This window comes from Ornithorhynchus anatinus, chromosome X1 (genome assembly GCF_004115215.2).
Source record: "Ornithorhynchus anatinus isolate Pmale09 chromosome X1, mOrnAna1.pri.v4, whole genome shotgun sequence".
NCBI lineage: Eukaryota > Metazoa > Chordata > Mammalia > Monotremata > Ornithorhynchidae > Ornithorhynchus > Ornithorhynchus anatinus.
The window spans coordinates 114,189,217-114,211,545 of record NC_041749.1 but is presented as its reverse complement, the minus strand read 5'-3'; the positions used below and the strand labels follow the sequence as shown (position 1 = coordinate 114,211,545).

General features: G+C 58.0%; 1 protein-coding gene across 1 annotated transcript; it reads left to right on the top strand.

Annotated features, from left to right (window-relative positions):
- The first annotated feature begins 5,152 nt into the window (after positions 1-5,152).
- LOC100092744 (cartilage oligomeric matrix protein) lies at positions 5,153-20,218 on the top strand. The gene is made up of 19 exons (XM_029052272.2): positions 5,153-5,459; positions 7,846-7,931; positions 8,329-8,380; positions 8,591-8,763; positions 9,377-9,514; positions 10,279-10,353; positions 10,599-10,757; positions 11,258-11,362; positions 15,114-15,221; positions 15,500-15,659; positions 15,939-16,057; positions 16,227-16,279; positions 16,650-16,843; positions 17,774-17,952; positions 18,163-18,211; positions 18,373-18,569; positions 18,861-19,033; positions 19,335-19,474; positions 19,694-20,218. Exons 1-19 carry the CDS (start codon positions 5,390-5,392, stop codon positions 19,738-19,740), a joined length of 2,277 nt encoding a protein of 758 aa, XP_028908105.1. The 5' UTR covers positions 5,153-5,389; the 3' UTR covers positions 19,741-20,218.
- Positions 20,219-22,329: the final 2,111 nt, after the last annotated feature.

The window sequence follows — 22,329 nt, the reverse complement described above, 5'->3', positions numbered from 1 at the left end:
CCACGTGGGACTATCTGATTCCCCTGTGTCTACCCCAGCGCTTAGAACAGTGCTCGGCACATAGTAAGCGCTTAACAAATACCAACATTAATTAATCTGTTAAGAGCTTACTATGTGCCGAGCACTGTTACTGAGCACCATGGTAGATGCAGGGTAATCAGGTCAGACACAGTTCCTGTCCCTCGTGGGGCTCGCAGTCTAAGGGAGGGAGTCCCCATTTTGCAGTTGAGGAAACTGAGGTCTAGAGAAGTTAAGTGGCTTGCTCAAGGTCACCCAGCAGACACAGGATGGCCCCGTATTGTTTCCACTAGGCCATACTGCTTCGCTTCACATCAATAATCTCATTTTACAGATGAGAAGACTGAGGACCAGAGAGGGTAAGTGATCTGCTCAAGGCCACCCAGAAAGTCTGTGGCAGAGGTAGAACTACCACCCAGATCTCTCGATTTCCAGTTCAGTTCCCTGTGTTCACTTTTTAGCAGGGACTGTCCCACCCAGTCACCCAACACTGAACCGGTCCGTGTAAAGGCGTACGGACCTCTGGCACCTGCTCTCTTGCCCACCTTTCTCCCCACCTTCCCAGAGTAGGACCACAAAGTCCACTGTAACAGCGGGCCTGGGCAACTCTCCCTGGCCACCCAGGAGCTGAGACGGGGGCACAGTTTGGAGGCTTCTGGGCGGGAGCTGCCTGCTGCTTCAGGTGGAGGTTGCAAAGGGGATCAGTGTTGTGGCCACCTTTGGGGGGGTCCAAGGAAAACAGGGACAGGGATGTGACCTCACCTGTCAAGGGACCCTCCGTACTCACTTCTCTGGGTCACTGACCCAGGGGAGAGACTACAGTGGGCCTCCCCCTCTGCCCCTCTCTTTCTACAGAGATGCCTGCCGCAGGGATGCTATTGGGAGCAAAAGAGGAGAGAGTAGAGAGGGAGTGAGTGGGTAAAAGGCAATAATAATATTCTGACTGTATGTGGCGTTTTGATTGTTCACAAAGTGCTTTTACATCAATTATCACATTTTACCCTCATGCCATTCCTGTGAGGTAGGGATCAGTCTCCAATTTTACATGGAAACTGAGGTTCAGGAAGGTAAAGTGACCCGCCCTAGGCCACAGAGCAGGCAGTGTCAAAGCTGGGATTAGAATTTAGCTCTCCTGACTTTCCGACTCACGCACTTCTTTTATGGTATTCATTAAGTGCCAGGCACATAAGCGCCGGGGTAGATATATGCTAGTCAGTTTGGACCCAGTCCATATCCCACAAGGGGCTCACAGCCTTAATCCCCATTTTACAGCTGAGGTAACTGAGGCCCTGAGATAACAATAATAATAATAATAATAATGTTGGTATTTGTTAAGCGCTTACTGTGTGCAGAGCACTGTTCTAAGCGCTGCAAAGTGACTTGCCCGAGGTCACACAGACCAATGGGGGAGCCGGGACTAGACCTCAGGTCCTTCTAACTCCCAGGCCTGTGCTCTATCAGGCAACGCTGCTTAGATATGAGGTAACGGGAGTACTGGAGAGGAGGTGATAGAATGCTCTCCCAAGTTCTTAGGACAGTGTTCTGCACAGAGTAAGTGCTTAGTAAATACGATTGATTGATGGATGGATCGACTGGAGAAAAGAAGCTAGAGGTAAGAAGACTTAGGAGCCCACAGACATACCCGAAAGAGCCTCCAGTCCCTCAAGGGGGCTGCCCGGAACCAGACGTGCCACAGAATTGCTGGGAGGGAAACAGCGAGGCTATAACCGTTTAATCGATCGATCGATCAGTCAGTGATATTTATTGAGTGCTTACTGTGTGCTGTACACTGGATTCAGAACTTGGGAGGATACAATAGGCTTAGTAGACACTATAGTAGACACTCCTGCCGTCAAGGAACTTACAGCTGGTTCCCAGGCAAGCTCTGCTGTAGCTCAGCAGGTCACTGCCATCTTTGACGGTCCTGCGGGGAGACGTGTCGCCTGTCTGGAGGTGGTACCCAGCTCTCCCAATACAAATGAGGCATCTCTTCCCTTTTCACCTGTTTTCTTGTGAGCTGAGCCCAGAAACAGACCATCCCTGTTTCCATTCAGCCAATCGATGGTATTTATTGAGCTCTTACTGTGTGCAGAGCACTGTACTAAGCTCTTGGGAGAGTACAAAAATAATAGAGTTGGTAGATGAGTTTACGGTCTAAGAAGGGGAGAGCTTCCAAGCCTGGCGGCCCCTTGGGATGCATGGCTGGAAGAATATTTCTCCTCAGGAAGGGGCTTCCCAGCTTTGACTGTCAAGTCATTCTGTGGGCAGGATATTTGGGTCAGAAATTGGAAACATGGTCATGATGGACGAGCTGGAAACAGAAACCCAGGGCCTGGATGGAAGGCAACAGAGTGAAGTTCTGGAAAGGGGATATAAGGCTGGTCCAATTCACACACTGACTAGGGAGGAAACATGAAGGGAAACACAGGGGACTGTGACTAGGTATGGGAGCTGCTGCCATTTAAGAGAGGCCCCCTGGAGGATTCGAAGAGGCGGGGAGGAAAAAAGGAGACCTAGCCAGGAAAAATGTACGTGTGTGAACCGACGTGTGCGTATGCAAGAATGTGTGCTCCTGTGTATTTCTAACCAAAGATGTCTGTGTATGTGTGTATACAAGGATGACTGCTTATGTGCATGTGAACCCAAATGTGTATGTGTGTGTGTGTGTGTGTGTGTGTGTGAGAGAGAGAGAGAGAGAGAGCGTGACCAATCCCACACCTGGACCCTGCTTGTTGAAGAGAAATGTGACAGAAGCATCACGGAGCAAGGGTGAGAAATTTGATGTCTTTCAAAGGTCCAGGATGGGCAGGATGGGGAGGTGGGAGTGGAGAACCCCGAAGCCCCAGGTTCCTGGACCAAAGAGAGGTAACCCTCTCAAGTCTCCAGGAAAAATGACATTGGAACAGCAAATGCAGAGGGCCTACTGGTGTGCGGAGCTTGGGAGAAGCAGCGTGGCTCAGTGGAAAGAGCACGGGATTGGGAGTCAGAGGTCATGGGTTCAAATCCTGGCTCTGCCACTTGTCAGCTATGTGACTGTGGGCAAGTCACTTCACTTCTCTGTGCCTCACTTACCTCATCTGTAAAATGGGGATTAAGCCTGTGAGCCTCCTGTGGGACAACCTAATTACCTTGTATACCCCAGCGCTTAGAACAGTGCTCTGCACATAGTAAGCGCTTAATAAATACCAACATTATTCTTATATAGCAGAGCTAGCTGCCCCCTCTCCCTTCCCACAGAGACCCCAAAAAGGCAGGCAGAATTCAAAAAAAAGAATCTCTGGGAATTGGCCCCAGAACTTCTGAGCTGGGCAAGAAGTGAGGGAGAAAGAGTAGGATTAAAGGGGCTCCAGATCGCAGGCAGGTGAGTAGTGCCTCAGAGGGAAAGAAATACGGGCTCAGTCCTTAGTGGTCAAACACAGGATGGAGCAGAGGCAGAGAGAGAGACAGGCAGGTACCAAGTCTAGGAGAAGCTCCCTACTCCCACACCAGGAGAGGAGGTAGCGGGTGGCGAAGAGACACGGGGGTTGGGACAAGCACAGTGCAGAGCCCTTCTGAAATCCCATTCTTACCCCAGATCTTCCCCAGTGGATTTGGAAGTAGCGTGGCCCAGTGGCAAGAGCTTGGGCTTGGGAGTCCCAGGATGTGGGTTCTAATCCCGCCTCTGCCACTTGTCTGCTGAGTGGGCAAGTCACTTCTCTGTGCCTCAGTTACTTCATCTATAAAATGGGGATTATGACTGTGAGCCCCACGGGGCACAACCTGATTACCTTGTACTCCCCCAAAGCTCAGAACAGTGCTTGGCACATAGTAAGCACTTAACAAATGTCATCATCATTATTATTATTATTCATCTCCCCACTTGACATCTCCCAACTGCCATTTCAGGACTTTTGAGGCCCCTAAGCACTTACATTCACCAGCCCCCCAGTACCACATATGTACGGATCTTTATCCTGCATCATATCCTCCTAGCTGTAATTTCTTCGAATGTCTGTCTCCCCCACTAGAGTGTAAGCTCCTTGAGGGCAGGGATTGCATCTACCAACTCTGTTGGATCGTTCTTTCCTAAGTGCTTAGGACAGTTGTCTGCAGACAGCAGGCACTCAATAAATACCATTGATGATGATGGTCCAGGATGGAGATGGCTTGCAACTCCAGTTCTTCCTCTTCCTGCTTCCCAGTTCTGGATGGTGTAGGAAAGAAGGGTGGGAAGGGCACATTTTGGAGAGCCACCTTGGGGAGAAAACGTGGAGCTTTTAATTCCTCCCCTCTGGAAACTGGCTTGGAGGTGCTCCCTCCCCACAGTGGCCCAGGCCCTTGTTATTTGCTTGGCAGTTCAGGTTTCCAGGGGGTCCGTTCCCCCAGGGAGGGACCCCAACTCTGTGACGTTCCTCTCATCCTCATCCCCAACAGTGACAGCGGGCTCTGAAACGGGCTGGGGGCCGCTTCCGGTTTTCCCCTGAGGCCTTGTCTGTGTCTGGCTGGGCAGGGAAGGATGATGGGGATGGTGTGAACCAAAGGTGTCACGACGGGAGAGAGCGGGATGACCCCCCCCCACACACACACACCATTTCCTTCCAGTGTCCGGTGTGGCTCAGTGGAAAGAGCCTGGGCTTGGGTCAGAGGTCATGGGTTCGAATCCCGCTCTGCCACTCGGCAGCTGTGTGACTGTGGGCAAGTCACTTCACTTTTCTGTGCCTCAGTGACCTCATCTGTAAAATGGGGATGACTGTGAGCCTCACGAGGGACAGCCTGATTCCCCCGTATCAACCCCAGCGCTTAGAACAGTGCTCGGCACATAGGAAGCGCTTAACAAATACCAGCATTATTATTATTATCTTACAGTGTCTCCGTGGGGACGGGGGGGAAGAAGGCACTGATGCGGGGTGACGGGGTCCCACGAGCGAGTCGCTTTTTGTGGACGGAGTTGGGGGGAGATCCTGGCTCCCGTGGAGGACTCGGGCTCGACCTCCGCCTTAACTTCCCGTCCCACCCGAGGGACCCCGGGCCGACCAGCCCCGCGCGGGGCCCGGCGTCCCCCCCCCCGCCCCCGCCTCTCTCCCCGCGCCTGGCAGGCGGGGCGGGCAGCCGGGAGCCGGGAGCCGGCGCAGATGACTCCATTTCCCGACTGTTTACTTTTTGCTACTTTGCTGGATCTGCGGGCTGGGCAAGCCAGCTGTGACGTTCCGCGCCCGGGCCCCGGGCGCCGAGGGGAAGGCAGGGACGCGCCTTCATAAATAGCAAACCGCAGCCCCCGATGGGGAGCAGAGACAGCGCCGCCGCCGCCGCCGTCTAACGGTATCGTCGCCCGGAGCGGCAGCTGCAGCCCAGCCGGCCCCGTGTCAGCCACCCGCCCTCCTGGGAGGTCACCATGCCTCCGGTCCCCGCCTGCGCGCTCCTCTTCAGCCTCGCCTGGCACCTGGTCTCCGGCCAGGCGATAGGTAAGAGGCGCCCAGGCGCGACCTTTCCCCGGGCCCACTTCTACTAATAGTAAGGTCGGTATCTGTTAAACGCTTACTATGTGCAGAGCACTGTAAATAATGTTGGTATTTGTTAAGCGCTTACTAGGTGCAGAGCACTGTTCTAAGCGCTGGGGTAGACACAGGGGAATCAGGTTGTCCCACGTGGGGCTCACAGTCTTCATCCCCATTTTACAGATGAGGTCACTGAGGCACCAGAGAAGTGAAGTGACTTGCCCACGGTCACACAGCTGACAAGTGGCAGAGCTGGGATTCGAACTCATGACCTCTGACTCCAAAGCCCGGGCTCTTTCCACTGAGCCACGCTGCTTCTCAAGCGCTGGCGGGAGCGCTGGGGGGAATCGGGGTGTCCCACGTGAGGCTCCCAGTCTTAGTCCCCATTTTGCAGATGAGGGAACTGGGGCCCAGAGAAGTGAAGTGACTTGCCCACAGTCAGCTGACAGAGCGGCGGAGGCGGGATTCGAACCCATGACCTCTGACTCCCAAGCCCGGGCTCTTTCCCGCTGCTTCTCTAACCAAGCCAACCTCCGCTCGTTTGGTTCACGTCGCTGCTCTGCCCCGCAGCCCGTACCCCCCACCTGTCCGGATCCGGCCTAGCGGAGAGAGAGCTTGCGGGGCTGCGGGAAAGGAGGGTGGGGCTAGGGGGGTTAAGGTGGGAGTCACTCGGACGGGAGCCCCGACGATCCGGGAATGAGTCCCGAGAGCAGGGGCCAGCCGCACCGCGCGGGGCCAGCGGGGCTTAGCGGAAAGAGCCCCGGCTTGGGAGCCGGAGGTCGTGGGTTCTAATCCTAGCTCTGCCACTTGTCTGCTGTGTGACCTCGGGCAAGTCATTTCACTTCTCTGTGCCTCAGTTACCTCATCTGTAAAAATGGGGATTAAAAAAACATGTGAGCCCCACGTGGGACAATCTGATTACCCGGTATCTGAAGCAGCGTGGCTCAGTGGAAAGAGCCCGGGCTTGGGAATCAGAGGTCATGAGTTCAAATTCAGGCTCTACCGCTTGTCAGCTGTGTGACTTTGGGCAAGTCACTTCACTTCTCTGTGCTTCAGTTACCTCATCTGTAAAATGGGGATTAAGACTGTGAGCCTCATGTGGGACAACCTGATGACCCTGTATCTCCCCCAGCGCTTAGAACAGTGCTCGGCACATAGTAAGCGCTTAACAAATACCAACATTATTATTATTACCCCAGCGCTTAGAACAGTGCTCTGCACATAGTAAGCGCTTAACAAATACCATAATTATTATTACTCCGCCCCTGGATGAAGGGACCCGCGTGTCGGGATGGAGAGATCTTCCTTCCTTCCTTCCTTCCTTCCTTCCTTCCTTCCTTCCTTCCTTCCTTCCTTCCTTCCTTCCTTCCTTCCTTCCTTCCTTCCTTCCTTCCTTCCTTCCTTCCTTCCTTCCTTCCTTCCTTCCTTCCTTCCCCCCTCCTTTCCTCCTTACCTCCCTTCCTTCCCTTCCTTCCTTCCGCCATGGGGCAGAACGATGACCTCTGGGGACCAAGACTTCGGCTCTCCGGGACCCATCAGCGTGGCTCAGTGGAAAGAGCCCGGGCTTCGGAATCTGAGTTCATGGGTTCGACTCCCGGCTCTGCCCCTTGTCAGCTGTGTGACTGTGGGCGAGTCACTTAACTTCTCTGTGCCTCAGTTACCTCATCTGTAAAATGGGGATTAACTGTGAGCCTCACGTGGGACAACCTGATGACCCTGTATCTACCCCAGCGCTTAGAACAGTGCTCTGCACATAGCTAGGCCCCCGCCCGGCCGTGGAACCCCGGGCCTCAGTTGCGCGCCTCGGTTTTTCCGCTTGGGCCGGGAGGGAGGGAGTGGCAGTGCCGGCGGGCCCGAGGGCTCCTCTGTCCCCCCAAAGGGGCCGATCTGCGCGCCTTGAGCCCCGGGAGGAAGCCGCTACCGTACCCCCTCCCCACTATGGAGAAAGGGGCTTCCCAGCTGAAAGTGTCCCAGCTCCGAGCTACTCGGGGCTCCCCCTCCTCTCGAGCCTCAGCATACTCGGGTAGCTGGCATCCCTCCCCGTTCCCTACCGCCCCCCCCCCACCCCAATTCCCGGCACCGGGGTTGCAAAAACCCTCACCTTCCCCCAGGAACCAGGGACTTCTTCCCCGCTCTGGCCCAGGCCCTCCCTGACGTGGGATCTAAAGCTTCGAGGCTCCACCTGGGGAGCAGTGGTCCCGAAAGTTCGGAAATCTGGGCGCTGGCTGGAAGACGGCCGGGGAGTGGGGAACCGGGTGGGCAAGTGACCCTGGACTCCGGGAAACCCCGACGGCCGCTGCCCCCCGACCAGGGACTGGCCTGTCTCACCACTTTTTGTCCTGCTCCTCCGCAGGTGGAGAAGTAGCTCCCCAGATGCTTAAGGAGATGAAGGAAACGAACCTGGTGCTACAGGAGGTGCGGGAGTTGCTGAAGCAGCAGGTGAGGAGTCGGCCGACTGTCGGACCCCGGGATAGGGACCGCGGGGAGGAGGAAGGGCCGGGAAGCGGCTGGCCAAACCGGGGAGCGCTCAGCTGTGTGACCGTGGGCAAGTCACTTAACTTCTCTGTGCCTCAGTTACCTCATCTGTAAAATGGGGATTAACTGTGAGCCTCACGTGGGACAATCTGATGACCCTGGATCTACCCCAGCGCTTAGAACAGTGCTCGGCACATAGTAAGCGCTTAACAAATACCAACATTATTATTATTATTACTCCTTCTTACGGGCTTGGGGTCTTAGATCAGTAAATCGTGATCATCCCCGTCCCTTCCAGGCCCCCTGAATCGAGCCGAGCTTTCCCCCCTCTCTCCCTCCCCGCCCCCGTTTCTTTTCCTAGGTCAAAGAGATCACTTTCCTGAAAAACACGGTGATGGAGTGTGACGCCTGCGGTTAGGACGGGACCCCGGGGGCCCGTGGGGGAGGACGGCGACCCAAGGGTGGCAATAGGCCCGGGTTGGGTAACGAGCGCACGGGGACCCAGAGGGGCATCGGGATGCGGGCGGTCGAATCGACCCCGGGGGGCGCTGGGCAGCGAGGAGGTCCCAGCGGGACCCCCGGGACACTCGATCGATCGATCGACCACTGTTTTTTCGGAGCAGGAATGCAGCCGGCCGCCCAAAACCCCTGGATCAGCGTGAGACCGCTGCAGCGCTGCGACCCCAACCCCTGCTTCCCGGGCGTGACCTGCACGGAGACCGCCAGCGGCGTCCGCTGCGGGGCCTGTCCGCCGGGCTACAGCGGCAACGGCTCCCACTGCGTCGACGTGAACGAGGTGCGGGCGGAGGGCGAAGCGGGTAGGGTGGACAATCCTGTGGGCCGAGGAAGCGAAGGGTCACCGCCCTCCCCCCCCCCCCCCGCCCTCCCCCCCCCCCGCCCTCCCCCCTCCCCGCCTCGGCCTGATCTAAAGCTCAGCTGTGTGACCTTGGGCAAGTCATTTCACTTCTCTGTGCTTCAGTTCCCTCATCTGTCAGATGGGGATTAAAAGGGTGAGCCCCACGTGGGCCAACCTGATCACCTTGTATCCCCCGGCGCTTAGAACAGTGCTCTGCACATAGTAAGCGCTTAACAAATACCACAATTTATGTAGAGAAGCAGCGTGGCTCAGCGGAAAGAGTGCGGGCTTGGGAGTCAGAGGTCAGGGGTTCGAATCCCGACTCTGCCCCTTGTCAGCTGTGTGACTGTGGGCAAGTCACTTCACTTCTCTGTGCCTCAGTTACCTCATCTGTAAAATGGGGATGAAGACTGTGAGCCCCACGTGGGACAACCCGATTCCCGTGTCTACCCCAGCGCTTAGAACAGTGCTCTGCACATAGTAAGCGCTTAACAAATACCAACATTATTATTATTATTAAAGCTCGGGGGGGCTTCTCCATTTCTCCCCTTAGTGTAACGCGCATCCCTGCTTCCCCCGGGTCCGTTGCGTCAACACCAGCCCGGGCTTTCGCTGCGAAGCCTGTCCCCCCGGCTTCGGCGGTCCCACCCACGAGGGCGTCGGGCTGGCCTTCGCCAAGGCCAACAAGCAGGTGAGGGATCGGGGGCGAGGGGGTGGAAGGGCCGGCGGGGGGGCTACCGAGGCCGTGCGTCGGGCAGGTGCCCCGGGGGAGGGGGGGCTGTTCATTCATTCATTCATTCGATAGTATTTATTGAGCGCTTACTATGTGCAGAGCAGGGTACTAAGCGCTTGGAATGGACAAATCGGTAAGCCTTTGACGGGCTCACAGTCTAATCGGGGGAGAAGGACAGACAAGAACGATGGCAATAAATAGAATCGAGGGGAAGAACATCGCATTAAAACGATAGCAAATAAATAGAATCAGGGTGATGTACATCTCATTTACAAAATAAATAGGGTGATGAAGATATATACAGTTGAGCGGACGAGTACAGTGCTGAGGGGAGGGGACGGGAGAGGGGGAGGAGGAGAGGGAAAGGGGGGGAGAAGAGGGTTTAGCTGCGGAGAGGTGAAGGTGGGGGGGGGGGTAGAGGGAGCAGAGGGAATAGGGGAGCTCAGTCTGGGAAGGCCTCTTGGAGGAGGTGAGCTTTAAGTAGGGTTTTGAAGAGGGGAAGAGAATTAGTTTGGCGGAGGTGAAGAGGGAGGGCGTTCCAGGACCGCGGGAGGACGTTGCCCGGGGGTCGACGGCGGGATAGGCGAGAACGGGGGACGGTGAGGAGGTGGGCGGCGGAGGAGCGGAGCGTGCGGGGTGGGCAGGAGAAAGAGATTGGGGGCGCGTGTGAGGGCGTTTTAACCTCCCCCCACCCCCCCCCGCCGCCCTATTTTTCCACGCAGGTCTGCACCGACATTAACGAGTGTGAGACAGGAGAACACAACTGCGTCCCCAACTCCTTATGCGTCAACACGCGGGTAAGCGGGGCCGGACAACTCGGGGCCGGGCGGGCCGCTGGAGGCGGCGGCAAGGGAGCCCGAGCCCGAGCCCGAGCTCGAGCCGAGCCCGAGCCCGAGCCCGAGTCCAGGCGGGCTGCTCTGCAGCGCCCCCTGTGGTCCATCGGGGAAACTGCCGCCCGAGGGCGCGCGGGAGGGAGCCGGGCCGCCGGGCCGCCGGGCCGCCGGAGCCTCCTGACCGCTTCTCCGTCCCCGGGGCCCGGCAGGGCTCCTTCCAGTGCGGGGCCTGCAAGCCGGGCTTCGTCGGGGACCAGGCTTCGGGCTGCCGGCGGCGGGTGCAACGAACCTGCCCCAACGGGGAGCCCAGCCCCTGCCACGAGAAAGCCGAGTGCATCCTGGAGAGAGACGGCTCCACCTCGTGCGTGGTAAGGGAGCGTGGGGGCGAGGGCCCGTGGTGCGGAGGCAGCTCGCGCAAGCTCCACGGGGCGCCCCCGTTCTCCCGAGGCAGTGCGTCCACGTGTTGGTATTTGTACCTGTTGAGCGCTTACTATGGGCAGAGCACTGTTCTAAGCGCTGGGGGAGATACAGGGTCATCAGCTTGTCCCACGTGAGGCTCACAGTCTTCATCCCCGTTTTACAGATGAGGGAACCGAGGCCCAGAGAAGTGAAGTGATTTGCCCACAGTCACACAGCTGACACGTGGCCAAGCAACGGGGCGTTGGGGCGGGAGGAGGTTCGACACGCGTGGCCACGCGTGTGGAAGGGGATACAGAGGTGTAGGAGCGTGGGCCCGTTTGGAGGGGAAGGGGCCGGGCGGGGGGTGGGGGGGCCGGGTCCTTCGAGGGCGCCTTGGGAGGCTTTAGGGCGACGCCGTCCATCCAACCTGATCCCCGTGACCCTTCCCTCGCACACTCCCCCCTCGCAGTGCAACGTGGGCTGGGCCGGCAACGGGCTCGTGTGCGGCCGGGACACGGACCTGGACGGCTTCCCGGACGAGAAACTGCGATGCCCCGACAGGAAGTGCCGTAAGGTGAGAGGGGCGGAGAGGGGAGAGGGGGGCCCTCGGAGGAGGGTTGGGCCTGCCCTTGCCTCCGAGAAGAGCGCAGGAAACACCAGACTCTACGGAGTGGGGAGAAAGGAAGCTCTGTACAGACTGTCAACCCTTCCAGTTATCCCGGTCCAGGGCCGGAGGACCGGAGCACGCGGGGGTAGGAAGGAGGACGGGTGGGGATCGGGGGGACCCTGCCTCACCCCCGTGATTATATAGAGGGGATAGAGTTTTCGGGTTTTATCCAATTCCACCTCATCTTGTCCCACAGTTCTTTTTGAGAATGAAGGGTAAGACTCTCAAACCTCTCCAGATGTATCTATAAAAAATTTCAAACTTTTCTCAACACATTCACTGCCCTAACGGGCTTAGGTCCGTTGACGTTAATTCTGCCAGGTTGACAGGTCCGTTTAGTATGTTTGTGGGCTGAATGTCTCCATCGTCCTTTTCTAAAGAGAAGAATCGGCAAATATTTTGGAAGAGGACGGGGCCAGATGAACACAGGAACTCTCGGAGCAGCAGGCCCGGGGCCGTGGGTTTAGGGAGGCCCCAGATGCCCCCCTCGGGATGCTCTTAAGCCTCCTCTTGACCCGACCAACGTGGCAACTGCCTGGGACATCATGAAGATGGCACCCAAAATAGACCCTCCCAAAATGGCCACCGTGCACGTAGCAACATAATAATAATAATGTTGGTATTTGTTAAGCGCTTACTAGGTGCCGAGCACTGTTCTAAGCACTGGGGGAGATACAGGGTAATCAGGTTGTCCCACGTGGGGCTCACACACTTTTAATCCCCATTTTACAGATGAGGGAACTGAGGCACAGAGAAGTTAAGTGACCTGCCCACAGTCACACAGCTGACAAGTGGCAGAGCCGGGAGTCGAACTCATGACCTCTGACTCCAGAAGGGGCCGGGTGGAGCTGGTGTCCGTCCGCAGTACCTGCTGCCCAGCTACCCCTCCGACGGTGCTTGTGGGTGGCTGGCCGTTTTTCATTTCTTCATTCCGTAAAGGAGAGGGCTGCGGAGGGAGGAATGATGCCGACGGTGGAGACCGCTGAGAAGCTATGAGCTGTTCCGGCTGCCCCTCGTTTACTCCCGCACCTTCGCCGCCCTGGGTCTGGCGTTACCACGTGGGGCTGGTCTAGGATTGTGGGTTGTTGCTTTAAAAGCCCTCATCCCTTGGCTGTTGCTTCTGCCTCCTCCTCCCTCCTGCCACCTCCCGATTTTCTAGGTTGAGAGAGGTTTATTAAGCAGACCCTGAACAGAGAGAGAAAAAGAGCATTTGATATCGTTAAGAGGGTGCTTGGAGATCAAGTGGGATGTAAGGGGAAGTCAGAACTCTCCCACTACACTATCTACTTTGGCTATTGTATCGTTCATTAGTGGGTGAGAGGGCTGCAGACTGGGGGCTCCGAATTGCCTCCCGGCTCATAACCGCCTTGGCGGTGGGATGTGAGTGGGTTGAGAAGCCCTGCTTTCTTGCTTGGAGACAGCAGCTGCTGCCCTGATCCCTCCCTAAACCGCTTCCGCCTGTCCCTGGCTGCAAGGAAATCAAGTTTCTCCCACCCCCTCCTTGATCCAGGCCCTCTGGCCAGACCCAAAATGCAGAGTCTGGGCCAGTGTTGACTCGTGTGTGTGTGTGTGTGTGTGTGTGTGTGTATCTGTGGGGGGAGAAGGGAGGGTGTGTATCGGTTCTTATGCGTGTGTGTGCATGTGTGTGTGGGTGGTATCTGTGTGTCCCAAGGCCTATGTCCTGGGTGTGTGTGTGTGCGTGTGCGTGTGCATCCCGCTGCCCCTAGAATGAGTGCAGTTAGTTGTTTGGGCACTCGCTCTAGGGTCAGCAGGACAGACACACAAACACACTCCAGGAGAGCTGTCGTGCTGTGCTGGCTGGGATTGGGGAGAGACTCTCCTGCTGTTCCCCTTCCCTGCCCAGCAGCCTCTTCTGTTTAGTGGGGAGCAAACCACAGGCAAAGCCTGAGGAAGGGGGGCAGAGGAGGAGAGGCACACCTGGAAACATCATTTGGTCACGGTGAGGACTGCGCTCTCACCAGTGCCTAAGCCTCTCCCTCTCCCCATCATGGCCGTGGTTTTGGGGTGGGGGTGGGGTCCTCCTGACTCCTGCTCCCCTTTGCTGACTCTGCCAGACAAAAGGCTGGTGAGCCCTGGCTGCCCAGCCGGGTATGCCCGGAAAATCGAGGCCACCCGCAGCTCTCTTTGGCTCTATCACCGCTCTGGCTGGAGAGGCTTGCTACTGTGGAATGATGACATCATGTCACATTATGTGTGATGTCATCAGCATCGCGGGTTATGCGAAGGGCCTTGCAAAAGGGGGCCAAGCCTGGGCCCCAGCTGTGTTGGATTCAGCCCTGGAATAGGATAACTGGAAGGGTTGACAATTTGTATAGAATTTCCTTTCTCCCCACTCTGTAGAGTCTGTTGTTTCCTGTGCTCCTCTCATATGCGAGGGCAGATTTAGCATCGTGCTGCCAACAGGCACCTAATCTGCTGCCACGCCTTTGTTGATTAGTTAATACAGCTTTCTCTTGCTTTTTTCTTTAGCTCATTTTTTAATACTGAGTTCCACTCATCCTTTCTCTTCTACTATGCTTATTTCAATAATGAAAGAAGAGTTCTTTGGCCCGAGTATGCGACCATGTCGCTCTGGGGGCCAGTGCCCTTTTGGGCCACTGCAGTCTTGCCGGGAATCAACTGCAACGATTATTCTGTTGCAACATGCTCGTTATTTGGTAGGACGCAAATTGCAACGGAAAAAAGTATGCCGAGGGACATCGTTGCTTGCCTGCGTGCTTTGACACTTCCTAAGTGCTTATGACGTGCAGGGCTCTCTAGTAAGTGCGGAAAAAAGTTCGAAGAAATAGATTCGCACAGGTCTCTAGCCCACAGGGGGCTCACATTCTGGAAGCTGGGTGAGAGGCAGATGCAAAGGGAAAGAGTAACAGGTTAAATTCAGTATTAAAGATCCCAAAGTCCCTAAAACAAAGGATCGTGAAGAACGATAAACGGAACACGAGGCCATCACTGCTAGGAGGGACTGGTCCTTGGACTCCTTCCCGTTCCAGCCATCCTTGGTGGAAACCACCTCAAGCTTCCCACGTTCTGACAGTGGTAGAGACCCAATCTGACACTCTAAGCCAGTGCCTTGGGAAAACCCTCCATGAGGGGAGGCAGCGCACCGTTCTTTTTGCTCCAATATGGAGCCCACACCCCAGAACCAAAGTTTGGAGATGGTTAAGCTTAGCTTGGTGCTGGAGTCGGTTACCCCGAGCTAAGCAGAACACCTGAACGAGGCGGTGCGCGCCATTGGGCTGGGATCTCGGTGATTTGGTTGTTTATGTCCACTGGGGAAGTCATATTTCCAAAGAAATGCTAAGGATGATAAAAAAAAACATAAAAACATAAAATAACCCCCCAAACCTGAAGAGTCTGTCCACATTGACGTTCTCTGGTAATTTCTCCCTATATCCTAGAAATATGGTAGTGACAGAGTGGGAAAAGAACCCAGGAGTTTAGCTCCCCCAGCACCCACTCACCCAGGTGCTGGCTCTCCGGATGTTGCCATGGGAGGAGTTGGAAGCTTGACGTGCCACTTTCCTCAATACGTAGCCAGGGTCCATGGCTGGAGGGTCGGCCTCTGATCCCCAGCGAAGGTCTCCCTGCTTCCTGGCTTCTCTGTCCCAGACAACTCATGGCCTTTCTCCACACCCAGGATAACTGTATGACAGTGCCCAACTCGGGGCAGGAGGACGTGGACCGGGATGGCATTGGGGATGCTTGTGACCCTGATGCCGATGGAGACGGGATCCTCAATGAGGAGGTAAGGGTGTGGGGAGGGGGCCGTGTGCGTGTGTGTGCGTGTGTGTGGTGGGGAGAAGAGGGGCTAAGGGTTGCAAGAGCTGGAGAAGCCCTTTCCCCACCTAACACCTCTATAGAGGAAGGGAAGGGGAGGGGGAAGAGAGGGGGCCAGGGTAAGGGAAGGCTAGACTTTGAAGGAAGAGGGCAGGGCAGCACAACTCTCTGGCCCCTGTGGGTCGGCGATGTCCACAATGCCGTCGAGAGCTCTGGATGATTCCCCGCCCCCTCCCCCGCCACCAGGATAACTGCGTACTGGTGCGGAACGTCGATCAACGCAACGGGGATGGGGACAAGTGGGGAGATGCCTGTGACAACTGCCGAGGGGTGAAGAATGATGATCAGAGGGACAGAGATCACGATGGCAAAGGGGACATCTGTGACGACGATATTGACGGGGATGGTGAGTCCTGGGAGCAAAGGGGTGGGCGGGGCTGGGCAGGGCAGCACACCTAGGATTTTCTGTGTTCCCTCTTGACCCCCTTCCCAGGAAATGATCTCTCTCCCCTTCCCCCTCCGCTCTCCTTTCTCAGCACCGTTCCCTTCCCCACCCTTTCTCCCCCTTCCCTCCATCCTCACCCCTGCCAAGATCAACCCCACGATCCCCTTCCACTTGCCCCACCTCTCTCCGGGCTCCCGGGGTGACCACCCTCCTTTCTGATTCGTCCCCCCCCCCATCCAGGGATTAAGAACGTTGAAGACAACTGCCCATTAGCCTCCAACCTCGACCAGAAGGACAAGGACCGGGACAACGTGGGAGATGCCTGTGACAACTGCCCTTCTGTTAACAACCCCAACCAGGTGAGCCCCTCTCAGGCCGAACAGCTCAAGGGAGATTGACTTGGGCTGCCTGAAGGGGCCGGTCCTGGGGGAGCGGGAGGGGCCGCCTAGTCAGTGGGGATTGGGGGAGAGCTCAGGGGGTCTCCAGGGCCCTGACCGGGCCCCCACTCGGGGGGCTTTGTCTCTTCAGAGTGACGTGGACCATGACCTGGTGGGAGACGCGTGTGACAGTGACCAAGACCAGTAAGGACCCAGTAGGCACCTAGGCACCACTGTCTGGGCACACGTGGCCCACAGGGTCCCCATGGCCTTGCCATGGGGCACATGGCTCCCAGCCCGGAGCTGGGGCCAGCTGGCCTGGAGGCGGGGCACCCGACATAGAGCTCGGCAAAGCCCGCCGTGGGCTCCGGCATCCCTCCCTGGTGCCCCTGCCTCAGAGAGATGGGGCCGAGTCCCTGGGGCAAGAAAGGGGGCAGACATCTGGGTCTCCAGGAAGGCCGGAGGGGGCTCAGCCCTTTGCTTCCTACTCGGATGGACCCTTGATCTTGTCTGAGTCTGCGGGGGCCAGCCCCCCAACCCCCCAGGCTCCCTGACTGCGCTTTCTCTCCGCCAGGGATGGGGACGGACACCAGGACTCGCGAGATAATTGCCCCACAGTGCCGAACAGCTCACAGCAGGATACGGACCAGGATGGGCAGGGGGATGCCTGTGATGATGATGATGATGGGGACGGAGTCCCGGACAGTGCAGCGCCTGGCCCAGATAACTGCCGCCTGGTCCCCAACCCGGGCCAGGAAGACACGGACGGTGAGCGGGGCAGATCGGCGGGGATGGGTCCGGGGCGGCAGGGGCTCCCCAGGTCCCACTTAGGGGCAAGGAAGAGGAGGACAGGGTAGGGGGGCCCTTCAGGCTCCCCAGCGAAAATCAGACCTTGAGCAAGGCCAACCCAAGTCAGACCCGTGGTCCATCCAGCCCCCAGCCCTGTCTCCATGGCAACAGGAGGAACCGTGGAGGAAGCTTGGGCTGGTTGCATTCCTGAACATCCTCGTGGTTAGGGGCGGATCATCCAACACCCCATAATTTTTTCTCTCACACCCCGCTATGAATTTAACAATAATAATAATAATAATCATGGTTTTTGTCAAGCGCTCACTATGTGCCAAGCACTGTTCTAAATGCTGGAGTAGCCACAAGGTAATCAGGTCGTCCCACATGGGGCTCAGAGTCTTAATCCCCATTTTACAGATGAGGTAACTGAGGCACAGAGAAGTGAAGTGACTTGCCCAGAGTCACACAGCTGACAAGTGGCGGAGGCAGGGTTAGAACTCATGACCTCTGACTCCCAAGCCCGGGCTCTTTCCACTTAGCCTCGCTGCTCCCAACCTCCCTCGAAGTCACTGATATTTTCAGCCCGCCAGAACAAATTCCATAAGTTTACCACCTGCCGTGCGAAGTGTTGTCTTTTGTTTGTATTGGTCCTCCCACCTTTAAGCTTCAGTGGATGGCCCCCCTGCCTGGGGCTGGGGGGGAATCTGGAGAAGGGCAGTTCCCCGCCCAGCCGGTCCGCAACCTTCCCGGTTTGATGACTTTCAATCACGTTCTCTCTCAGCCTGAGCCTTTGCAGCCCAAAGAGTCCTGACTCCTCTCTCCAGTCTCCCCTCAGAAGGAAGCATCTTCACCCCCAAGCGCCTCAGTGATGCCCCCCTCCCCCCCGGCTTGCCTTCCCTTCCTCCCTAGGCGATGGGGTCGGGGATGCCTGCCAGGGTGATTTTGACGCGGACATGGTGGTGGACAAGATCGACGTGTGTCCGGAGAACGCCGAGGTGACCCTGACTGACTTCCGGGCCTTCCAGACCGTGGTACTGGACCCCGAGGGTGACGCCCAGATCGATCCCAACTGGGTCGTCCTCAACCAGGTAGGGATGAGGGTTGGCTGGGGCCCACCTGGGCTCCCTGGCATGCGACCCTGAACCCTCGACCCTTCTGTGGGACTGTAGCCTGGGCTCGCCAGGTTAGCGGGGTAGGGGTGAGGGGGCAAGGCAGAGGGGAGGGATGCATTCCATTCCCCCCCCACCCCCACGCTACTTCCGGATCTGACTCTTTCTCCCCCTCTCCGCTCTCCCCAGGGAATGGAAATCGTCCAGACGATGAACAGCGACCCCGGCCTGGCTGTAGGTGAGGTGGGGACCGGGGCACCAGAGGCGGGCAGCAGAATGGATGGGGACCCGGCGGCCCCAGCCTGTGGCGGAGTAACGGGGGGGGTGGAGGAAATGGGGCAGGGGCAGCGGCAGCCACTGGCAATGTTTTGAGGCCGGCTCTCATCCCCGTTCCCCGAGGCTATACGGCGTTCAACGGTGTGGACTTCGAGGGCACCTTCCACGTGAACACGGTCACGGACGACGACTACGCCGGCTTCATCTTCGGCTACCAGGACAGCTCCAGTTTCTACGTGGTCATGTGGAAGCAGATGGAGCAGACCTACTGGCAGGCCAACCCCTTCCGGGCTGTGGCGGAGCCCGGCATCCAGCTCAAGGTAGGGACCCTCCGTGTTCCTCCTGTTCCTCCCCCCAGCCCCCGCCATTTTCCATCCAGGCTCGCCCTGCCAGATAAATCAGGGGAATGGTAAGCTCGGCGCCCCTGGGACCGGCCCTCCCCTCCATTCCTATTCCCGGTGCTATTAGTGGAAATGATCCACCCCGCTGCTCTTGTTGGGCTGGGGTCCTCCCCTCTGAGGAGCGAACCCCCCACCCCCGCAGGCTCCGTGGGGGCATCCCGCCTCCCCAGAGCTAACGGGGGCCTTTCTGGTGGTGGGGAACGGCGGCAGGCGGTCAAGTCCCAGACAGGCCCCGGGGAACAGCTGCGCAACGCCCTGTGGCACACGGGGGACACGGCCAAGCAGGTGAAGCTGCTGTGGAAGGACCCACGCAACGTGGGCTGGAAGGACAAGACGTCATACCGCTGGTTCCTGCAGCACAGGCCCCAGGTTGGCTACATCAGGTAGGAGCCCCTCCCTTGGGCTTCCGGGACCCACCCGCCGGTAGGCGAATCTCCGTCTCCTCCTTTCTTCCTCACTTGCTCCCCAGGCCCGGGGCTGCCTGGGCCCTAGACCACAGCTTTGGCCCAGAATGCACCAGGGTCAGAGAACCAGGATCAGGATCGGGGCAGGATGGTGGGGAGCCAACTCCTTGCTTCTCTTCCCTCCCCTCTCTGCTGAGGGTGGAAATGGTGGGCAGCCCTGGGCAGAGGGGCAGAAGACTGATCCCGGCGCCCCCTCTCCCCGCTCCCCGCCCGCTACCAGAGTCCGCTTGTACGAAGGGCCTGAGCTGGTGGCCGACAGCAACGTGGTACTGGACACAACCATGCGAGGGGGCCGGTTGGGTGTCTTCTGCTTCTCCCAGGAGAATATCATCTGGGCCAATCTACGCTACCGCTGCAATGGTGAGGAGCGGGGCCGGGTGGAGCTCAGTGGTCAGCCCGGGTACCCGTGGGGCCTGGACAGGCAGCCCCCTTGGGCCATTTTTGAGGTAGTCCCAGAACCTGGAGCCCCAGCTCCCTTCCCGCTTCTGAGACCCTAGGCCGGGTGGGGGGCAGGCGGGCTGGGGGGCAGGGCGGGGGGCAGGCCCAGTTCCTAGCCCTTACCAACTCCTCTCTCTTTAGACACCATCCCTGAGGACTACACATCTTTTCGCCAGCAGCAGAACTAGCCGGGGGCCCCAGTGGCAGAACCGGCTCCAGCCCAGTGAAATAAAAGGCCCACCTCACCTGCTCCCCTCCACACACACACACACACACACACACTCACACCCACCGCTATCCACTCTCCCAACCACGCCCTCCGTGTAAACACCCATATGTACCACACCACTAGCCCCCTCCACACCACGCTGCCTCTGCCGCCGCCAAGGGCTGCAGGACGCACACAAGCTGGGACGACTGGAGGGTGCAGGGTCCTCTGGCTATGCTGGGAGGCCCAGCCGATCAATGGCCATGTCGGTCGGCATCCCAGAGCGGCCACCCCCCCCGCCCCGCCCTGAATGGAGCCAACGGGCCTCTCGGCTCGTTGGCCAGCTGCAGGGAAGGGGCTCTGAGGGGCAGGGGGCCAGATACCCTAACCCCGATACAGGGAACCGGCCGGGAGCAGGAGAGAGAGAGAGAAAACAATAAAGGCCTTGGTGCGTGGGACCTGGCTGGACCCGTCATTGTAGCCCCTGGACCAGTTCGAGAGCCACCCAGGGAAACCACTGGGAGAGCTGCCATAGGAGATGGGAGCGAGAGTGGGCATCCCTCTCATGCCCTGCTGTACTCCCCTCCTCTCCCACAGGGTTGGAGGTGCTCTGATCCCAGGGCCCTTCCCTTCCCCGCTGTTGCCCCCCACATTGCTCTGCTCCTCCCTGGCAGCGAGCAGCAGCCAAATCTATCTTCTCCTAAGCTCCGTCACAAAGAATACCCGCCACCCCCTGCTGCAGGAGCTCCTGGATTGGGTCTGAAAGGAGGGACCGACGCGGTTTAGTGGAAGGAGCACGGGCTTGGGAGTCAGAGGTCATGGGCTGTAATCCCAGCTCCCAGCTCCCAGCTCCGCCACTGATCAGCTGAGTGACTCAGGGCAAGTCACTTGACTTCTCTGTCCCTCAGTTACCTCATCTGTAAAATGGGGATTGAGACTGTGAGCCCCACGTGGGACAACCTGATTACCTTGCATCTACCCTAGGCCTTAGAATAGTGCTTGACACACAGTATGCGCTTAACAAATGCCATTATTAATTATTACAGAGGAAGGGAAGGGAAAGCCCATTCCTCCAGAATTCTTCCATCTGGGCCCAATTCTGACCCTGAAGAGTGGGACGAGCAAGCAGAGTAAGGGCAGGTGCTGGTAGCTCCCTGATGGGGCTTGGGAGCCAATAATGGTGCAGCCTCCCCTCCTTCCTCTCCCTCAGCGGGGCCCAGGTACCTCCCTCCTGGTCACCTTGCCTCTCTCCTAGCTACACAGGGGCTTTTACCCAGGCAGTTCCTAGTTCCCCCAATGTGGTCCCTCCCCCAACCCAAGGAGGGTGGGGACAGGTACCTGGACTAGAGCAGATGTCTCCGAAGCAGATAACCGCCCGTTCCACTTTGGAAAGAGGCTGAAATGGCAATTTACAAGTGGCCGTCTAGATCCCCATCCTATAAGCACCCATCAGTCCCCACAGGGTGGCGCAGTCCCTCCTGAGATCATGAGGGGCAGGATCATTGATGGATCGGTTCTCGATGGTGGGATGGGTGGGAAAGGAGAGCGCTAGATACCCCTGGAGGTGATGTGTGTGTCTGGTATTACCTTCATTTGTCAGTCTCCTCATGCCAGGTGAAGGGAGGAAGGGGGAGGAGAGAAGAACTTCCATCTTCCTTTAGTGCTGTCAAGAAAATGCCTCAGTGGCTCTTCACTCCTTGTGCCTCCTGGGGGCCTGGTGGCTCACTGTGGCAGGGAAGAGGGACAGCTCACTCGACTCCCCTTCTTGTGCCCTGAGGCTGGCCCCTTCCCAGCACCCACTGAAAAAAAAACAAAGTAAAGGGCCCATTTCTGGACTCCAGAGGGAAATCCTGGGGCTGGACAGGGCCCAGGCAGGTGGGAAGAGGGTGACGAGGCAAAAGGAGAGACGGTCTGGAAATGCAGAGTGGGCCGCCCATTCCCCCCATCCCGACACACCCCCGGCCTTTCCAGCCCCAGAGCACATCCCACTGGACCACCTCTCCTGAAGCACCCCTCCAGCCCCTCGACGCTCCTCCACCCCCCCCACGGTTCCCTGGGAGCAGCCCCAGCTCTCAGAGGTTCAGTAAGGCCCCGGGGCCGTGGGTAGACTGGGAGGCCCCTGGAAGCCAGAGCTGGATTGCAGAAAGTCCACGCTGGTCCCAAGGTTAAAAAGCAACCAGACCCAATCCTAAGCCTCCCGCCATGGCCACCACTCGGTCCCCAGCCTCTTCTCCCTTGAGGGGACCCAGACCCCCTGTAGGCTCTCGGTGGCTCCATGTGGCCCGACCTCCCCCGCTGGAGCCAGCCGCCCTCCCGGGAGTGGCTCAGAGCCACGTTCCCACTAGGGGCTGCCCAGGGAACTGGCGCCATTCCTGGCAGCGTGGGCGCAGCAGGGGGGCAACTGGCCAGGGACCAGCTCCGAGCCAACTTGGCTCCAGGAAGAGAAAATCCAGAAATTCTCCTTGGCGCCCCCTCCTCCTCCCCGCCCCCCAACCCCAACCCAGCGGGACTCCCGCCCTCATCCAAGGGGAAACTGGGAGCTGAGGTGGAGAAGAGAACTGACCAGACC